This window comes from Cervus elaphus, chromosome 20 (assembly GCF_910594005.1).
Source record: "Cervus elaphus chromosome 20, mCerEla1.1, whole genome shotgun sequence".
Classification (NCBI taxonomy): Eukaryota; Metazoa; Chordata; class Mammalia; order Artiodactyla; family Cervidae; genus Cervus; species Cervus elaphus.
Genome location: NC_057834.1, coordinates 56,056,817 through 56,076,024, shown reverse-complemented (window position 1 = coordinate 56,076,024; position 19,208 = coordinate 56,056,817). Strand labels below are relative to the sequence as shown.

Here is a 19,208-nt window from a genome sequence, read left to right as displayed (position 1 = left end):
TAACACTTTTACTGAGATATCTTCATCTCAGTAAATTTTCTTTTGGGCGCACTATATGGCATGCATGATTTTATTTCCAGGACGAGGGGTGGAATCTGGGCCCCCTGCAGTGGAAACACAGAGTCTTAACCACTGGTCCACCAGGGAAGTTCTTTCATCTCAGTACATTTTAATTCACTGATTTTAACTTCTCTTCTCCTTGTCAAAATTGGAATGAAAGACCTTTATTGCCTGCAGTGAAATGTCTTTGTTTCTCTATCTCATTTGTCTCATTCACCATATTCTGGCCATTTATTGATAGAAAGAACCCAGGCTTGTAGAATGTCCAGTCAGAAGGAACAGGTTCAGAGGCATTCCTACGGCCCAAGTCAGCCATCTCAAGGGCTGCCACCTCTGCAGGTACAGTCTCAGCAGTAGGAAAATCCCTGCCAGTCTGTGGCCTCCGTCTGTGTGTGTGTGTGCGCGCGCGCGTGTGTGCACGCGTGTGCAGCCTCATCATCACACAGCTAGATAGTGGCTTTCAGGAGCCCTTGTCTTTAGCCCAGTGAAGGGGTCTGATAGATAACTGTCTTCAATTTTTCCCCTTTTTTCCCTTAATAAGCAGATACCACAAAAAGCAGTGAGCACTCAGCACAGCCCTAGAACACGGAGATCAATAAATACTTGTTCACTGACCGATTAATGACATTGACCTCCAGTTGTCCACGTTCACCGTAACATCAGAGCCCCCAACACACACCCACGAGTCTCTTCTTCTCCCCTCACCCCAGCCCGGCTCAGAAAGGAGCTGTGCTGAACAACCTTGATCATGGCCAATGTGTAGGGGAAGCTAAGGAAATGATGAAAGACTTTGAAAGACAAGTAAGTGCAAAAAGGCAGAAGGTCACAAGGGGCAGGGAAGAAAGAAAGGAGGCTGGGTAGAGAGGCTGGGGGCAGGGCTGGCATCTCCCTCAGAGTCGAGGCTGCCCACTTGGGTCTCCGAGACTGCTCTCCTGTCCTACCCTTGGACTCCTGCAGACAATGTTATTTTGTCTTATGTCTTGGTCATATTTAAAGAGATGGATACACAAAGGTGTGTGTATGTACACATACACAGGCTCACACAGGTGCCTCAGGGCTATTTTGCTATACATACCAAACTAACACGTGTCCCCACACTGCACTCTGCTGAATGGAGTCACAAATCCAGTGCCCTCAGAGAGCTGGCACTCTTGGGATGACATACAGACTCAAGGATAGGGACCTGCCTCCGTCCCAGTGGATGCCTATATCAGACTTTTCTGAGAGTTGAAAAACGTTGCAGCCTACGTCCTCACTTCTCCCCTTCTCTCCTCACTTCACATCTCACTCGAACACTTCCTCATGCAGTTGTCATTTCCTGCGTGTCTCCTGTGTCCCAGGCACGCTGCTGTGTGTTGTAGGTGGAACCCCACAAACCTGAACCTGGCTCCGAGGAGACACCCTCTCAAGTGTTCAGAGGAGTTCCCACCGATGTAAACTGCAGGCTTCTTGCAAGGACCAAGGGAAATTTTAGTTATGAACACGCTTTGAGTAACTGGATTATCCAAGCTGATATTACTGCCATATGCAGAGTTCATGAGTGTCCTTGTAGCCGAGAGGAAGCAGAAGGTAACAGTACTCAGCACCATCACAGACCACACGAAGGTTGTGAGGTCTGAGCAGCAAATCAAGTTTCAAGTAGGTGAGAAACCCTGAGCAGAGTCCCACGGTGAATGCTCTTTTTGTTGTTATTGCTTTCTTTCTTTTTTTTTTTGTAATATACAAAGGAAACCAAATGCAAATTGTTACTTATTCTTTAGGGGCCCAGAGTCCCCTGCTCATCAGGAAATGGAAAGTATCAGTTGCCCTAACAACAGAATCCAGGTTGAAAGAGACCTGTGGGGGTGGGGGGCGGCTAAGGAGGGGGGATGGTTGTTTACCAGCTTGTTCTGGGGAAGTAGGTGGAACCCTCACCCACAACACTAACCAGAGGAAACTGTTCCCCAGGTCATTATGCGCTTCCTGCCAGAGCACCTGATGTTTCAGTTTACGACTGAGGTGCGCCTTCACCTCAAAATCTTTCCATAGATGGAGATGGGAGGGTTTGTGAATGACCAACCAACGGCCTCCCAGCTCAGACTTGAGGTCTTTCTTTCGTGCTGACTGGGGAAGGCTGGAGGTAGAAGGAGCACCAGGCTTTTGGATTCCTGGCTCTGCCATTTGAAAGCTGGGTTGAGGAGAAGGGTGTAAAGCCCACTGGCTAGGTGGGTTACTTAACTGCCTCCCATTCATTTTAATTTTCCCCCTTTCCTTCCCAGTTCCCAGGTTTCCTTATCTCTTTTCCTGTTCAGCCAGCCAGAACTCAAAATGTTTCTTATTTTATTTTGCAAAGAGGTTTTGTTTTCTTTGTTTCATGTTTTGCTCTCTAAACCAGATTCTGAGACCTAACTTTGCAAAATTGAGTGACTCTGCAAGTGTTTTGCTAGCAACAATAAAATTCTTCTCCAGAAGGAATTCTGCCTCCAGTTTTAATATAAAATCCACCCCCCACCATGGTTACTGTATTGATTCTTCACTCTACACTTCCCTACCTCCCCCATTCCTCAAGGTAACCTAAAATGAATGAGAGGGCCAACCTATCCTGCCATCTCTATAGACTCTGCCCTGAGGATCATGTATGGCTTTGAAACTCACTGAAGATCTTTATACATCTGTACATTTAGAAATTTAAAATGACAAATCTTCAATGCTTCAAACATCTGGCAGGGAAGATATATTCATCCAAGTCCCCAGAGCATTGCTCCCATCACAGGTCATTTTTTTTTTTAAACAAACTGAAACCAATCATGCCAACCCTTCTCCCACCCCCTTCTCCCTCCTCTGTCTTTCAGTTAGCCTGTTTATGAAGTCTTCCACAATCACTGCCTTCATGCCAGCATCGCAGCAGTACATGTTTATTATGTACATCTGCTGAACACTGGGCAGGGTTTGTAACCAAACTGCAAAAAGCAATCTATGATAGAAATTGTCTGTCACCAACCTAACACTCTTCCTACAGCTTGCCCCTTCTACTCTGCTAAAAAACCTCCATATGTTCAGCTATCAGAAGTCTTCTGAATTTGGGGAGAGACAATGTCTTACTCCGACCATAAGGACTGAATTGCAATTTTCCTAGACCACACGTAGCAATCTATTCTCCTAAGTTTGGCTACTTGACCCAATGAGATATTAGGAGAAGTTTGCTGGATGGGGGTTCCAAGAAAGTTTTTGCTTTCGTGGGTTAAAAGGGACAAATTCAACTGCCAGAGCCCCTTTTGCCCTTTTGCCATTGCTTCTTTCCTGAAATATCAACATCATGCCTGGAAGTACAGCAGCTATCTTGAGACCATGAGACACAAGAAAAAGGACAAAAATACAGTCTGTTAAGTATGGTTTAAGGGAAAGACAGCAAAAGGCTGGGATACTAATGGTAACCTTGAGTAGTTGAACGTCCTTGGTCTAACCAGTTATGTGAAACAAATAAGCCTCTATTTGTTTATGTACTTAGGTTTCCTGTCATATATATCTTACTGACGTATAGTTCTTGCTCTCCAGAAGAAGTTAATGGCTCAGTGTATATTATACACCTTGACATCAATCTTGATTCCAAACTCAGTGCATGAAAAAAATGCCGTCTGTGATGGACATGGGTTTGTGTGGACTCCGGGAGTTGGTGATGGACAGGAGGCCTGGCGTGCTGTGGTTCATGGGGTCGCAAAGAGTCGGACACGACTGAGCGACTGAACTGAACTGGTTGCCCCTGCTGCTACTAACCTGGTTTAAGCCACCATTCTCTCTCACTCAGAATAATGTAGTATTCCCTTGACAGACCACCTGCATCTACCCTTTTGCCTCTAGTCTATTATCAACACAGCAACCAAAATGATCCCGTAAATGTAAGTTAGATGGTATCACTCCTCTCATCAAAACTATCCAATGGTGTCCATGTTACTCAGTGTAGAAGTCAATGTCCTTAGAATGACTTACAGGGCACCTGTCTGATTTCACTCCTGGTTTTAGACAGTTTCTGTTACGTCACCTTCAAGTTTACTTTTTCTTTTAATTTTACTTTAATTTGAAACATAATTGATTTACAAATTTGTGTCAATCTCTGCTGTACCATAAAGTGTCAAGTTTACTTTCTTCTTTAGGATCTAGTCTACTTTTATGCCCACCCAGTGAATTCATCATTTTGAATATTATATTTTTCAGCTCTTGAGGTTCCAATTTTTTATGGTTTCTATTTCTCTCGTCATTATTTCAACCAGTATAAAAACACAATGTGAAAGATATGAGTTTCAGTTTTTTCTGGGGACTTACTGAGGACTATAACCATAAAGGCAGTCTCTCAGAGAGCTCTGAGGGCCTGCTTGGAAGAAGAACAGGGAGACAGCATATATATGATTTTGAAGAAGGGGGTCCATTCAATCAAGCCTGCTGTTAGTCACAAGGCAGGAATATCTTAGCCAATGGTTTTAATGCTTTCTAAGCATGGGAAGATGCAATAAATTGGGTTCATAAAATTATCTCCTGAAAATATCTGTCTGAAGACCTGTTCTGCCAATTCTCACAGAGCACAAAGTGCCTCATTCCTGATTTCTGCCCTAAACTCCTTTCAGGGCATGCTGAAGGTCAGTGACTTCAGCAGCTAATGACTCAATCTCTGTAAGGCCAGATGATGAGTAGCATGCTTTAGTTGCCAGTTATATTTCTGCTTTAAGTCCCTGTGCATGCTAATTATAGCTGCTTTAAGGACTTTGTGTGTCAATCTCTATTTTCTATGTCTGTATACATGTATCATTCTCATCCTGGTTGTTAGTCGTATTTCCTGTATTTTGGCATATCTAGTAATTTTTTTATTGGATGCTGAACACGGGAACTGTTACGTCATTGAATGTGTAGATTTTGTTGGCAGGCAGTCAGTTTACTGGCAGATTGGCTTCAGTGTTTCAAAGCTTGTGTTCAGGCTTTGTTAAAGAATGTCTCCAGCTATCTTTGGGCCAGCATGTCCTTTATCAAGGATTGAACCTTCTGAGGTCCCAGTTTAATTTACCAACTGCTCAACCAAGGCTTTCTCTTCTGGCCAGTCTTACTTAATGTCTCCCAGCCCTGTGCAAGCTCTAGTGGTTGTTTAGTTTTCAGCTCTCTAGTGCTATTTTTTGTTTCTTTTCCCTCTGTGATAAATCTTCACCCATTCTTCTGGAGTTTAACCCTTTGTGCGTACCGTTTGCGTTCAGTAAGGATCCAGGGGAAACAGATTTCTGAAGCTCTTTTTCCATATGGCTCCCTTGTCTCTGGGGCTCTGTTGCACAATTTCCGTATCTCCCAGCCTCTTTCAGCTCCAATCTTTGCCCTCTCAGCTCAGGGATATCATGATTCTCTTAATAGGTTACCCTTCCTTGTGCTGCAGTCAGGAAATGGTCCCAAGGCGGAAATCCAGAGGAGCAGCTGGGCTCACCTCACTTGTTTGCCTTCTCTCTGATTTCATAGTCCTGCACTGCATGCCGCCTATTGTTTGCCTGCATTTAAATATGTTAAATAATGGTTTCACGTTTTGATCTAGTTCTCTAGTTTATGGCGTGAGGGTTACTCAGTCGTAACTTTTGAAAGTGGTCGTAAGCCCTTTTTAAATGTACAGTGCATTTCAGCCTCTGTACTAGTTACCAGGATGTGGAGCTGAATGTAAATACACTGGCACGTGGTGGAGGAACTGAAACTCAGAGCGAGGAGATAATTTGCCTAAGATAAAGCTGTTGCTGGTAACAGAAGGCGTGTCCAGGTGGTTTTCATTCCCATTCTATTCTTTATGTTCAGCCATATCATTTTATTCCCCACAACTTAGCGCCTCTGAGCACTTTCCCCTACTTGGTCCCTGTCTTCTAATGCTTGGAATACTGACTCTCCTTCAGCCAGCTCCCTTCCAACGCTTCCCCAACCCTGCTTTCAGACTATCTGGGAAAGGTCTTTCAGGTCCACATGTAACAGACCATTTATTTATTTATTTTGGTTTGAAACATAAGAAATCTGTTCTCCAAAAAGTTCTAGAGGCGAGAAGTCCAAAATCAAGATATTGGCTGGGCCACGCTTCCTCGAGATCCCCTAAGGAAGGACCCTTCCTTGTCTCTTCCGGCTCTGGCAGCCCCAGGTCATCCCTAACTTGGGGCGTGTGACTTTAATCTCTGCTTCTGTCTTCATATGGTCATCTTCCCCCTGTGTCTGTGTCTGAGTCATAACAGACCATTGAGAAGCACTGAAACTCACTCCATCAGCAGCCCGTGGGATGAGCTTTGCGGTTCTCCCCACTTGGACATCTGCTTCAGGTCTGTCCCAGAGGCCTTTCATGGCAACATGCAACAGAATGAGCCCGGGTCTAGGAAACTATACTGTGGACAGTAACACGTTAGCAAATGGCATTCATCAAAAAATAAGTAGAGCAATAAATACCTGCCTCTGTGTGTCAGGCCTGGAGGGGCTGAGAGTCACAAATAAAAGGCCTCTTTTCTCCGGGAGTACAAGTTTGAGGGACTTCTGTTTGGAAGCACATTTTGCTGCTGGTGTTTCAGGGCCTGCTTCAGGTATAGATGTCTCCCTTTGCCAAGGTCATGCCCTTACCAGGGTAGCCATATTTGGGGACTAATTTGGGCGGGAGAAGAAAGGCCCAGGCATTTTAGTCTGAAGGAGGACAACTCAGCTGGACACCATTTGTTCTAGAGCTCCTGGCCAGGTTGGCCAAAGCTTTGTCCGGGCTGCATGATGAGGCAGCTTCTCCCTCTGCCCTGTCCTGCCCCCCTCCCTTCCTTTCACAGGTGATGACTCCCGATAAATGACTTGTGCTCTGATTCCACCCCTGTTACTGGAGAACCTAACCTGTGACATAGGGAACCACAGCTGGACTTGGGCAGCTACGTGGAGGCCAGGTTCCCTGCAGCCAGGGTCTCAAGTTCAGGCAGTGGGTGATGACCTCACAGGAAGGTCATCCTATTACAGGTTCTATCTCCTCACAGCTCTCTACCTGCCTTCTTCATCAATGTGACAGAAAATAGAAATAAACATTCAGAAGGTGTTGGAAAATAACATATTTATTGAGTGTACATTCTCATCCAGGCACTATACTAAATGCTTCATGTGTATGATCAAATTTAATCCATCAGACAATCCCACAGGGGAGGTCATCTTATTATCCCTATTGTATAAAGAACTTTGGTCTTCTCTGACCTGCATCTGCAAGAGTTGGAGCAGGTCCATGGGCAATGATGTGTGCTTATCTCAGGCCCCTCCAGGAATCTGACCCCAACTTCTATGGCATGAACCCCTCACAATAGCTTGCTTTTCATCTCTGGCTGGTGCTTACATCCTTCTTTTCCTCCTTCCTCCCTCAACTTTCAATTCTGCAGATCTAGCAACCCCTGCACGGGGCCCACTAACAAATCAGAGGCGCTTTCAGTGCTCAACCCCCACCCTCAAAAATAGGAAGGCAAGACGCACTCAGCCCACATCCTGTATTTGAGCCAAGTTCCCACCAGTGGTTCAACCTAGGCAAGCCTTTATGCAACATCTTTCAGCTTCCCACCAGCTTAGCAACCACCAACTTGGGGTCTCAAGAGTTCACTCGCTCATTCATCTGTTTAACAACGATGCACTACTGATAATGGGCGTACTGTGGACAGCAGCCAACTGGAAGAACACAGATGAATGGCTTATTCATTTATTCTTACCCCTGTTTATTTAATAAAGACTTCACTGAGATCTTATTCTGTTTGAAGCAAAGCCTTGAAGTTATGGAGGAGGAGGGAGAGCAAGAAACGGTATTTTAAGTTGAAGTATATTTGATTTGCCATGTTGTGTTAATTTCTGCTGGCCAGCAAAGTGATTCAGTTATACATATGTATGCATGAGCATGTGTGTCTACTCAGTCATGTCTGACTCTCTGCGACCCCATGGACTATAGTTGCCAGGATCCTCTGTCCATGAAATTCTCCAGGCAAGAATACTGGAGCGGGTTGCCATTTTCTGCTCAAGGGGATATTCCTGTCCCAGGGATCAAACCCACGTCTCTTGCGTCTTCTGCATTGGCAGGTGGATTCTTTACCATGAAACCAGCAGGGAAGCCCCTATACATATGTATACATTTTTTAAATATTCTTTTTTTTAAAAGATTTATTTATTTATTTTTGGCTGTAATGGGTCTTTTTTTGCTGCTTGCAGGCTTTCTCTAGTTGCAGCGAGCAGGATCTACTGTTTTGTTGTGGAACACAGGCTCTAGGTGACCAGGCTTCAGTGGTTGAAGTATGAGGGCTCAGTAGTTGCAGCCCCTGGACTCTAGAGCACTGACTCTAAGCACGGGCTTAGCTGCTCCTCAGTATGTGAGATCTTCCTGGACCAGGGATCAAACCTGTTCCCCTGGCTTTGCAATGTGGATTCTTAACCACCGGACCACCAGGGAAGTCCTTATATTCTTTTCCATTATGATTTATCACAGGATATTGAATATAATTCCCTGTGCTACACAGTAGGACCTTGTTTTACACACACACACACACACACACACACACACATCCATTCTATATATAGTAGTTTGCATTTGCTAACCCCAACCTCCCACACCATCCCTCCCCCTTCCCCCTTGGCAACCACAGACCTGTTCTCTATGTCTGAGAGTCTGTTTCTGTAAGAAACAATCTTGACCTCACACTCCACTTAGTGGAAAGGAGAAGGGCTGTTGTTGTTATCGTTTAGTCACTAAGTCATGTCTGACTCTTGCTGACCCCATGGACTATAGCCCACCACATTTCTCTGTCCATGGGATTTTCCAGGCAAGAATACTGGAGTGGTTTGCCAGTTCCTTCTCCAGGGAGAAGGGCTAGAGTCCATTATGAAACTACTTTACCATAGTCCTGTCTCATACACAAAGTCCAGAAGACATTTTTAGTTCAGGTTTAACAGCAAAAGGAGTTCTCAGACAGATGGGTACTTCTTTTGAGGGGTATGGGTCTTTCTGTTTAGGTCCTCTGGGTGTGTCACAGGCCAGTTCCTCTCACCAGGGAGGAAATACCTCTTTCTGAACCTGCTCTTGCTCCTCCCCGTCATGGGCACTTGGCCTCATTTAGCCTTCCTGCTCTGTAGTAGGGCCTCTCTCAGAACACATCCCATGTGTCCCCAGGCTGACATGTGCTGAAAGAGCCTGTGTCTTCCTCTGCCTTGAGACACATTAACAAAAGCCCCCTTCTGTTGCACCAAACCTAGGCCTGAATCGGGTCCCAGATAGCAAAGTGGGAAGGTGCCAAGCCTCAGGAATGTGTGCAAGTTTGGGCAAAGAAGAAAAACCCACTTGCCATGTTTAAAACAGAACATTTCTTCATCCTTTTTCCCTCTGACTTTCCCTGGTGTTCTACCTCTGTTTCTCCATCCCGCCCCCCCTCCGTTTTTTCGGTTTGTACCTATTTCCACAGTGAGTGGTGTCATAGACTCACTCTTATCTCCCTATTCCCTTCCCTATTAATCCTCCCAACTTTTCAGACATTCTTTATCCCAGGAAGAAACTGAGGGCTTGGGGGAGACAGTGCCATCTCAGGACACAAGCCCAGGAGTTGAGCCTCCCACCAACTACCAGCAGAGGGCGCTACTCCCCCGGACCTCCTGCTGCCGGGGCACACTCCCAGTCCAGGCTGGGGATGGCTCAGCCGCAGAGCAGGGGCCTGGACCCAGAATTCTACCCGAACCAGTGCCAGTGCCTCACTTTCCTCACTGACTCATAAAAAGTCATCCTTCATGTGTATTTCCTCTTCTGGCAGAACGGGGCTCTGAATTTCCTCCTCAAGCAAATACCTAAGAACTGATTCTTTGTATTTCTGACCAAACCTTGACTTAGTAAATATAGTTTTTCCCCCCACCTTTAGGAATTTAGGTCTTTCCTGGGGCTTGAAACAGAGCTGAATTTTTGCCTTCCTCAGTTCAGTTCAGTCGCTCAGTCGTGTCTGACTCTTTGTGACCCCATGGACTGCAGCAGGCCAGGCTTCCCTGTCCATCACCAACTCCTGGAGCTTACTCAAACTCATGTCCGTCGAGTTGGTGATGCCATCCAACCATCTCATCCCCTGTCGTCCCCTTCTCCTCCCACCTTCAATCTTTCCCAGCATCAAGGTCTTTTCCAAGGGATCAGTTCTTTGCATCAGGTGGCCAAAGTATTGGAGTTTCAGCCAAAGTATTGGAGTTTAGTTTTGCCTTCCTAGGTCCCTGTAAATCAAGGTGACCCAGAGTTGGCATTGAAGTCTGGCCGTATAACCAAAATGGGCATCCTCACGCTCCCCCTCCCCCGCCCCATCTGGTGATTCTCGGTTCCTATGATGCTCGAGAAAGCTCTCTTGTTTCCACCTGAGACTTGCCTGAGGTCTGGCTGCAGTGCATGTTTCTGACTCTTCTGCACCCTAGCAAAGCCCACGCCCTCTCTCTCTCCACCTATCTGAAGGTTTGCTTTCTGCAGGAAACCAGCCCTATTCCTCTCAGGGCACTGCAGCCATTCTCTGGTTTAGTTTTCAACTTGCACTACTGTGCTGCACGCATTTTATTCTCTCTTCCTTCATCCTGCATCTGACATAGCCCTCACCTATGTCCTCTTTCTTGGGTTAAGTGCATAAGATACAAATGAAGATTAACAGATCAGATTTCAAAACAAATTTTTAACTGCACAAAGAAGATATAAACAAAATACAGAGTAAACAAAATGATAAAAATTGAAATAAATATGAGAAAGAAAAGGCTAATATATGTAATATAGAGAAAACTCCTAAAAAGCAATACCAAAAAAAAAAAAGGGACAGTCCAGTAGAATGGTCAGGCAATAGTACTGGCCAATAAGTAAATAAAATAGTTGCCCAATATTTAATTTTAATATAAATTAAAATAAGGCATCACTGTTTAATTAAAAAGATATAAAAGACTGATAATAACTATTATTTGTTAGAAAGGGGTGATGGGCACATTGTACATATTGTTAGAGGGAATATAATCTGAGTAGCATTTTGAAGAGTAATACAGAAGTAGCAAATGCGTGTTTTCTTGGTACAAACTCATCTCATTGAAGTATTTACTGTAATTGTGAAATTTAGGAACTAAAACATCCATCAGTGGGAAATTGTAGCTGTTGAAAAAGGCATATAAATTGATATATCTTGATTGATGCTTGTGAGGATACTTTATCATAAATGGTTGAGTACAGGTGTGTGTATTTGGAGAGAGAGAGACAAGGAGAGAGAAAGAGGAGAGTTAGGTATGATATGTATTAAACAGTCACGGTGGTTTCTTTAGAGGATATGAGCTACTTTTATTTTCTGCTTGGTATACTTACTTACATATTGAATACTTGCATATACTTCAGGGTTTTGTTGCAGTGTACATTTGCTACAATTACCTCTTTCCCCCCCCCAGATTTTCAGTTCTGAGTGAAAAGAACAATTTGTTTACGCATTTGTCTCCACCACTAAGAACATAAGTTATTGGAAAGCTGGAACCATATCATATTAATATTTATAAAGTAGATGACATAAATTAAACATTCTGTTAATCTATTTTGAATTGGTTTTCTTTTACACAATTCAAAAGTTGCTGTTCTGTTTAGCATTCCTCCCTTACCTACAGAGTATAATTTCTTTTTTTTTTCCCATTTATTTTTATTAGTTGGAGGCTAATTACTTTATAATATTGTAGTGGGTTTTGTCATACATTGACATGAATCAGCCATGGAGTTACATGCATTCCCCATCCCGATCCCCCCTCCCACCTCCCTCTCCACCCGATCCCTCTGGGTCTTCCCAGTGCACCAGGCCCGAGCACTTGTCTCATGCATCCAACCTGGGCTGGTGATCTGTTTCACCCTAGATAATATACATGTTTTGATGCTGTTCTCTTGAAACATCCCACCCTCGCCTTCTCCCACAGAGTCCAAAAGTCTGTTCTGTACATCTGTGTCTCTTTTTCTGTTTTGCATATAGGGTTATCGTTACCATCTTTCTAAATTCCATATATATGCGTTAGTATACTGTATTGGTCTTTATCTTTCTGGCTTACTTCACTCTGTATAATGGGCTCCAGTTTCATCCATCTCATTAGAACTGAGTATAATTTCTAAGACCACCAGTGAATACCTGAAACAGTATATAGCACTAAACCCTATATATACCATGTTTTGTTTCATTTTTTTCTATTCAGACATACCTATCATAAAGTTTAGTTTATAAGTTATAGTTTATAAGGCACAGTAGGATAGTATCCTAATCGCCTGTGTCTCTACTCTTTCACTCTGGGGCTATTATTAACTAAAACAAGGGTTATGTGAGCACAAGTGCTGCAATGCTGGGGCAGATGTGATATCCAAGAAGACGTCTGAGTGATGAAACGAGTGCAGTGGATACAGCACAGATACTCTGAATAAACTAATGGTTCACACACCAGGTGTGCTAGAGAGGGATGGCCCAAGGTTTTATCATGCTGCTCAGAACAGCTCTCAATTTTGAACTTATGAGTTGTTCATTTCTGGAATTTTCCATTTAATATTTTCAGATCCTGGTTGACCACAAGTAACTGGAACAGTGGAAAATGAAACCAAGGAAAGCAAAACCATGGAAGAGAAGGGACCACTATACTTCATTTCCTGTAACATTAGTATTAGACGTAGAATTGATTCTTGAATAATGTGGGAGTTAGGGATGGCAGCCCTCTCATAGTCAAAAATCCACATAAAACTTTACAGTTGGCCCATGGTTTCACGTCTGCGAATTCAACCACAGGTTGTATAGCACTGTAGTATGTGTTTATTTTTAAAAATCCACATAAAAGGGGATGCATGCAGTTCAAACCTGTGTTGTTCAGGGGTCAACTATATTTATAAATTTGTCTCCATAAGCACAAGTTCCTTGAGGCAGATGACTTGCATCCCTTATAAAGCCTCTAGCAATTCATTGCAAAGTATAGACTTTGCATAAAGTTTGCTGAACTTGTTGGATGCTAAGTAATTGAAAACCTTACTCACTGCTTAGACCTCATTTTTTCCACTCATATTCTTCTTTTCGACAGTGTAGCTCTGAGTCTAGAACATACTAATGCCTGTTGTGAGAGCATGAATTTAGTAAGGAATGTCTGTAATATAAGCTTTTTGAACAATGTAACAATGGAGCAGAAGTCCCTCTATTGTGGGACTTCTGTGAATAAAATCCACAACTTGAATCTGGAAGACTTGTTTAAGAAGAAAGTCTGCAAGCAACTGCCATGACCTTGATAGAGAAAAGCAAAATATGATTGACTAAGTCTCCTTTTTTAGTCTGTGCTGTGCGCTAAGCTGCTTTAGTCATGTTCGACTCTGTGGGATCCTCTGGACTGTGGCCCACCAGGCTCCTCTGTCCATGGGGATTCTCCAGGCAAGAATACTGGAGTGGGCTGCCATGCCCTCCTCCAGGGGATCTTCCCAACCCAGGGATCAAACCCACGTCTCTTACATCTCCTGCATTGGCAGGCGGGTTCTTTATCACTAGTGCCACCTGCGAAGCCCTTTTTCGGTCTTGGGGACAAATTTATTATTTTCCAGAATTAAGATAAAGGGAGAAAAAAAAGATATATCTCTTCTTCTCCCAACACATTAGTAATAAATCATAGTCACAGGAAAGAGGAGATAAATCCTGAATTACTTTCTTTAAGATACTGTCTGTGGACCTGGCCATCTAATTAAAACACTGAGATGAACACGAGCCAAGAAATACAAGCCAGTGTAGAATTCACAGATACACTCATGAAATACTAAGGTTAACTTTTCTAGAAAGACAGGAAATATCCTGCCACAGGGTGGGAAGACCTCCATTCAAACCAAATAAATTATTAGTCAAATAAATTAGATTAAATGATGAGATCTTGTGTAAATATCAAAATAAACAAATTGATGTTAAGAGGGTAAGGGTTTAATTTCAGGTTCTGTCTTTAATTAGATGTATAATCTTGGACCTGTAATTAAACATTTATAGGCCATGATTTTCTCTTCTTCAAAATGAGGAAATTAAAACTGTAAGTTGTTTTCAAAAAAATTTTGTTGTTGTTTTGAATAATCCAGCACACTGTCTTAAAATGTAAGTTTAGGGAAGCTGCATGTATACAAACATAGAAATGAAACTATTCTGATTGAAGCTGGAATGGGTGCCTGGACCCATCTGTTCACACAGGCTGCCTTTGAGGGAATCCAAGGAATTCCAGACTCCACGAAGCTCAGTGTCAGAGTTTCTGGACAACATAATCCTTGGAGTCACCTACATTTCTGACCGACTACAATTCAAGGACCCTAATAAAATTAATTGCTCAAAGTAAAAAATTCCGATACTATGTTGGTTGTAGATTTCAGCCTGGGAAACATGGAGGCACCAACATCCAATGATGACATAGTTATTTTTCACACCTTGGTTACCCTGTGACTGAAAACCTTTCATAAGTACTAGAAAATTTTTATAAGATCTTGACAGGAATCGAGTAAAGTGACAAAGTAGGTAGTTAAATAGTTAATCCCGCTAGGAGATTGTAAGTAGAAAAATATAGGAGACCCCTGTAAGTTAGTGATTACTCAAGAAAACAAGTTTGCTTAACCACAAAACCAAGCAAGCTTGCTTAGCAATAAAACTATGTAACAGAAGCATAAGACATGACCCCAAACAATAAAACAATAGTGGCATGAGCCTCACATCCTGCCCAGTGAGCTCCATAAGTTAATGATCCCTAGGACATGCTCCCTACACACATTAAAAAACAGTAATTTGTGAACCTAACTTGACCATTCAAGAACAAGAAAACTCACCTACTTAATCTGGAAAAGGAGATGATGATGAAAGCATGACATCTACTCAAGAAAGGCAAAGAAGTTCTCCTCCCCACTTTTTCTTTGATTATAAAACTGTAGCCCATTAAGTTCTCAGGGCATAGTATCCATTTGTATCCATTTGTAAGCCTAACAAGCATGCTATTCTACTGTTGTTGTTCAGTTACCCACTCTTGTCTGACTCTTTGGTACCCCAGGGACTGCAGCATGCCAGGCCTCTCTGTCCCTCACCATTTCCCGAAGTTTGCCCAAGTTCATGTTCATTGCCTCGGTGATGCCCTCCAGGCATTCTAATAAATCACTTACCTATCACTTTGGCTCACACTCAATTCTTTCTGCATTAAGACATAGAAGACTATGGTACTGGAGTTCTTTGGAGCCCCTGAAATGACACCAAGACAGTTTCAGTCTTATCACCTATTCTAGTTTATTTGAGTAATTATAAACCACTGAAAAGATCCTAGGAGATCTTTTTCTACTGAAACTACTGAAATCTAATTCTGGTTTTTATAGTAAGTCCCCTACTTTTCCAAGTTCTAACTAAACAAATGTGATTATCTTAGGATAAATTTAACTTTTAGCTTTTCCCAAGCTACCTAACTCTGACTGTAGCTAGTTTATCACTGGTCCAATGACAACTATTTGGGAACCATTGATCTAGTCTAGTTTCAAAAAAGTACAAAGCTCTATATTCACCCAAAACACAAACACACTGGTTTTCTATATACATCCTCAGATCTCCATACTGCTTTCTCCTAAACAATAGATGAACAAACAAAAATGCTTTCCAAAGTCTCATTTTAATTTGCAAGGAGAATGAACACTTTTGTATGCATAATGTTAATATTATACACAATATTAATATTTCTCTGCTATATTTTGTAAAACCCACTGAAGAAACTAGAAGAAAGTTAAGGCTTTCCACACCATTTTCTTGACCCCCTCTTAGTGGACTGAGCTGAGTGATTTTAAAATTGAACCTCTGCTGGTTTCTGGGGCCATGGAGAATCAGAATAGGAAGGAATGAATTCCAGAATTAAAACTGTTGCTTTTGGTGTACACGTCCCTCCTCTACAACATGGCCTGATGAATGTCAGCTTTTTAATATTCTATGATTTGGTATCCACACAAAATGACTCCATTTAATATTTTATTTTATTATCTTGGGGCTATGTTTCATATCTAACTCATTTGGAGGGCTCCTTTAGATATGCACTCATATAAAAGAAAATGTTCTCAAGAAATGTACATGGCATAATATAATGCTACATATTTTAAAAAGCAGAAATAAAGTGTAATGAGATATGCTACATGTTAAAATGCACAGATTCATCAATGAACAGAATATAGGGGCAAAGAATAAAGAAACTTATCTAGTCAGTTTGCCACCTGAAAGTGGCATTTCAAATCAATGAAGAAAAAAAGAATTTTTAATAAATAATATTGAAGCATGTAGCTAACTTTCTGGGGGAAAAAAGCTGGATCTACATGCATTAAAAATAATTAACTTCACATAGATCAAAAATGTAAAAAGTAAATCACAGAATGTTAGAAGAAAACATAAGTAACTTTTAAAAATATAACCTTGGGTTTAAAAGGCTTGTTTGCTTAAGCAAGATACCAAAGCCAGAACTCACTAAAAAAAAAAAAAAAAAAAAGATTAGTTTTAATTACATAAAAATAAAAAATACTATGTGAAAAGCACCACACCAAAAAACTGAGAAAATAAGTTTACAACATATTTGACAAAGCTCTAATACACTTTATATATAAGTCAGGGTTAATTTATTCACTGCATAGAGGTCTTTCAAATAAACAAGTATCCAATAGAAAAGTGGACAAAAAATATGCAGGCAGTGCTCTGATAATGAAATGTAAATGATTGCTAGTATAAACAGTAATACTCATTTAAAAGAATGCAAATTAAAACAATGAGGTAATATTGTCAACTATGAAATTGGCAGACATAGCAAGTTGAGAGATACGGAAACTCTTTGGAAGGCAGTTTTACAATAATTCTCAAAATTTTAAAATTCAAATACCCTTTGACCTGTCAATTCTACTGCTAAGGATTTCTCCTATAGATAGACTCCTGCACATATAAAGAGTAGATATTTTCAAGGATGCTCATTTTAGCTTTATTTTAAATAACAAAAATTTCTAGAGATAAGTTAAATGTTTGTCAATAGGAAGTGAGTAAGTAAATAAAGGTATAGTCATACAAAGGAATGCAATGAAGTTGATAAAAAAAAGACTGAGTTGGACAGGGGCTGATTTGGAAGGGTATCTAAGTGTATTGTTATTGTTCACTTGCTCAGTTGTGTCCGACTCTGCGACATGAACTGCAGCACGCCAGGCTTCCCTGTCCATCACCAACTCCGGGAACTTGCTCAAATTCGTGTCCGTCAAGTCAGTGATACCATCCAATCATCTCATTCTCTGTCGTCCCCTTCTCCTCCTGCCTTCAGTGTTTCCCAGCATCAGGATCTTTTCCAGTGAGTCAGCTCTTCACATCAGGTGGCCAAAGTATTGGAGTTTCGGCTTCAGCATCAGTCCTTCCAATGAACATTCAGGGTTGATTTCCTTTAAGATTGACTGGTTTGATCTCCTTGCAGTCCAAGGGACTCTCAAGAGTCTTCTCCAACTCTTGTTCTCCAACTCCATCACAGTTCCAAAGCATGAATTTTTCGGCTCTCAACCTTCTTTATGGACAACTCTCACATCCATACATGACCACTGGAAAAACCATAGCTTTGACTATATGGACTTCTGTCGCAAAGTAATGTCTCTGCTTTTTAATATGCTGCCTAGGTTGGTCATAGCTTTTCTTCCAAGGAGCAAGCATCTTTTAATTTCATGGCTGTAGTCATCATTTTCAGTGATTTTGGAGCCCCCCAAAATAAAGCCTGTCACTGTTTCCACTGTTTCCCCATCTATTTTCCATGAAGTGATGGGACCAGATGCCATGATCTTAGTTTTTTGAATGTTGAATTTTAAGCCAACTTTTTCACTCTTCTCTTTTACCTTTATTAAGAGGCTCTTTGGTTCCTCTTCACTTTCTGCCGTAAGTGTGGTGTCATCTGCATATCTGAGGCTATTGATATTTCTCCTGGCAATCTTGGTTCCAGCTTGTGCTTCATCCAGCCCTGCATTTCGCATGATATACACTGCATATAAGTTAAATAAGCAGGGTGACAATATATAGTCTTGATGTACTCCTTTCCCAGTTTTGCACTAGCCCACTTTTCCATGTCCAGTTTTAACTATTGCTTCTTGACCTGCATACAGGTTTTTCAGGAGGCATGTAAAGTGGTCTGGTATTCCCATTTCTTTAAGAATTTCCCACAGTTTGTTGCGATCCACACAGTCAAAGGCTTTAGCATAGCCAATGAAACAGAAGTAGATGTTTTTCTGGAACTCTCTAGCTTTTTCTATGACCCAGTGAATGCTGACAGTTTGATCTCTGGTTCCTCTGCCTTTTCAAATCCAGCTCGTATATCCGAAAGTTCATGGTTCACATATTGTTGAAGCCTTGCTTGGAGGATTTTGAGCATTACCTTGCTAGAATGTGAAATAACTGCAATTGTGTAGTAGTTTGAATATTCTTTGGCATTGGCTTTCTTTGGGATTGGAATGAAAACTGATCTTTTCCAGTCCTGTGGCCACTGCTGAGTTTTCCAAATTTGCTGGCATATTGAGTGCAGCACTTTAACAGCATCATCTTTTAGAATTTGAAATAGCTCAGCTGGAATTCTATCACCTCCACTAGCTTTGTTTGTAGTGATGCTTCCTAAGGTCCATTTGACTTCGGTCTCCAGGATGTCTGGCTCTAGGTGAGTGATCACACCATTGTGGTTATAAGGGTCATTAAGACCTTTTCTGTATAGTTCTTCTGTGTATTCTTGCCACCTCTTCTTAATATCTTCTGCTTCTGTTAGGTCTATACCATTTCTGTCCATTTTTGCATGAAATGTTCCCTTGGTATCTTTAATTTTCTTGAAGAGATCTCTAGTCTTTCCCATTCTATTGTTTTCCTCTATTTCTTTGCATTGTTCACTTAGGAAGATAAGAAATTATCTCTCCTTGCTATATCTAAATATACTAAGTGGGAAAAAAGTAAAGAAAATGAGTATTTTATGCTTCTATTTAGATATAACTCTAGATTTCTTGGCTCAGTGGTTAAAAAAAAGAAAATCTGCCTGCCAATTCAGAAGATGCTAGAGATGTGAGTTCAAGGATCCTTCGGTCAGGAAGATTACCCTGGAGGAGTAAATAGCAACCTACTCCAATATTCTTGCCTGGGAAATCCCAGGAACAGAGGAGC

General features: G+C 41.8%; 1 protein-coding gene across 2 annotated transcripts in view; it reads left to right on the top strand.

Moving 5' to 3' along the window:
• The first annotated feature begins 1,388 nt into the window (after positions 1-1,388).
• The window catches only part of CHI3L2 (chitinase 3 like 2), a 35,940-nt gene continuing 18,120 nt past the window's right edge, over positions 1,389-19,208 (top strand). For both annotated transcript variants that reach the window (XM_043875776.1, XM_043875775.1), the window contains exon 1: positions 1,389-1,702. In XM_043875776.1, the coding sequence (XP_043731711.1) occupies positions 1,597-1,702 (106 nt within the window). In that variant the 5' untranslated portion in view covers positions 1,389-1,596. The remainder of the gene's footprint in view (positions 1,703-19,208) is intronic.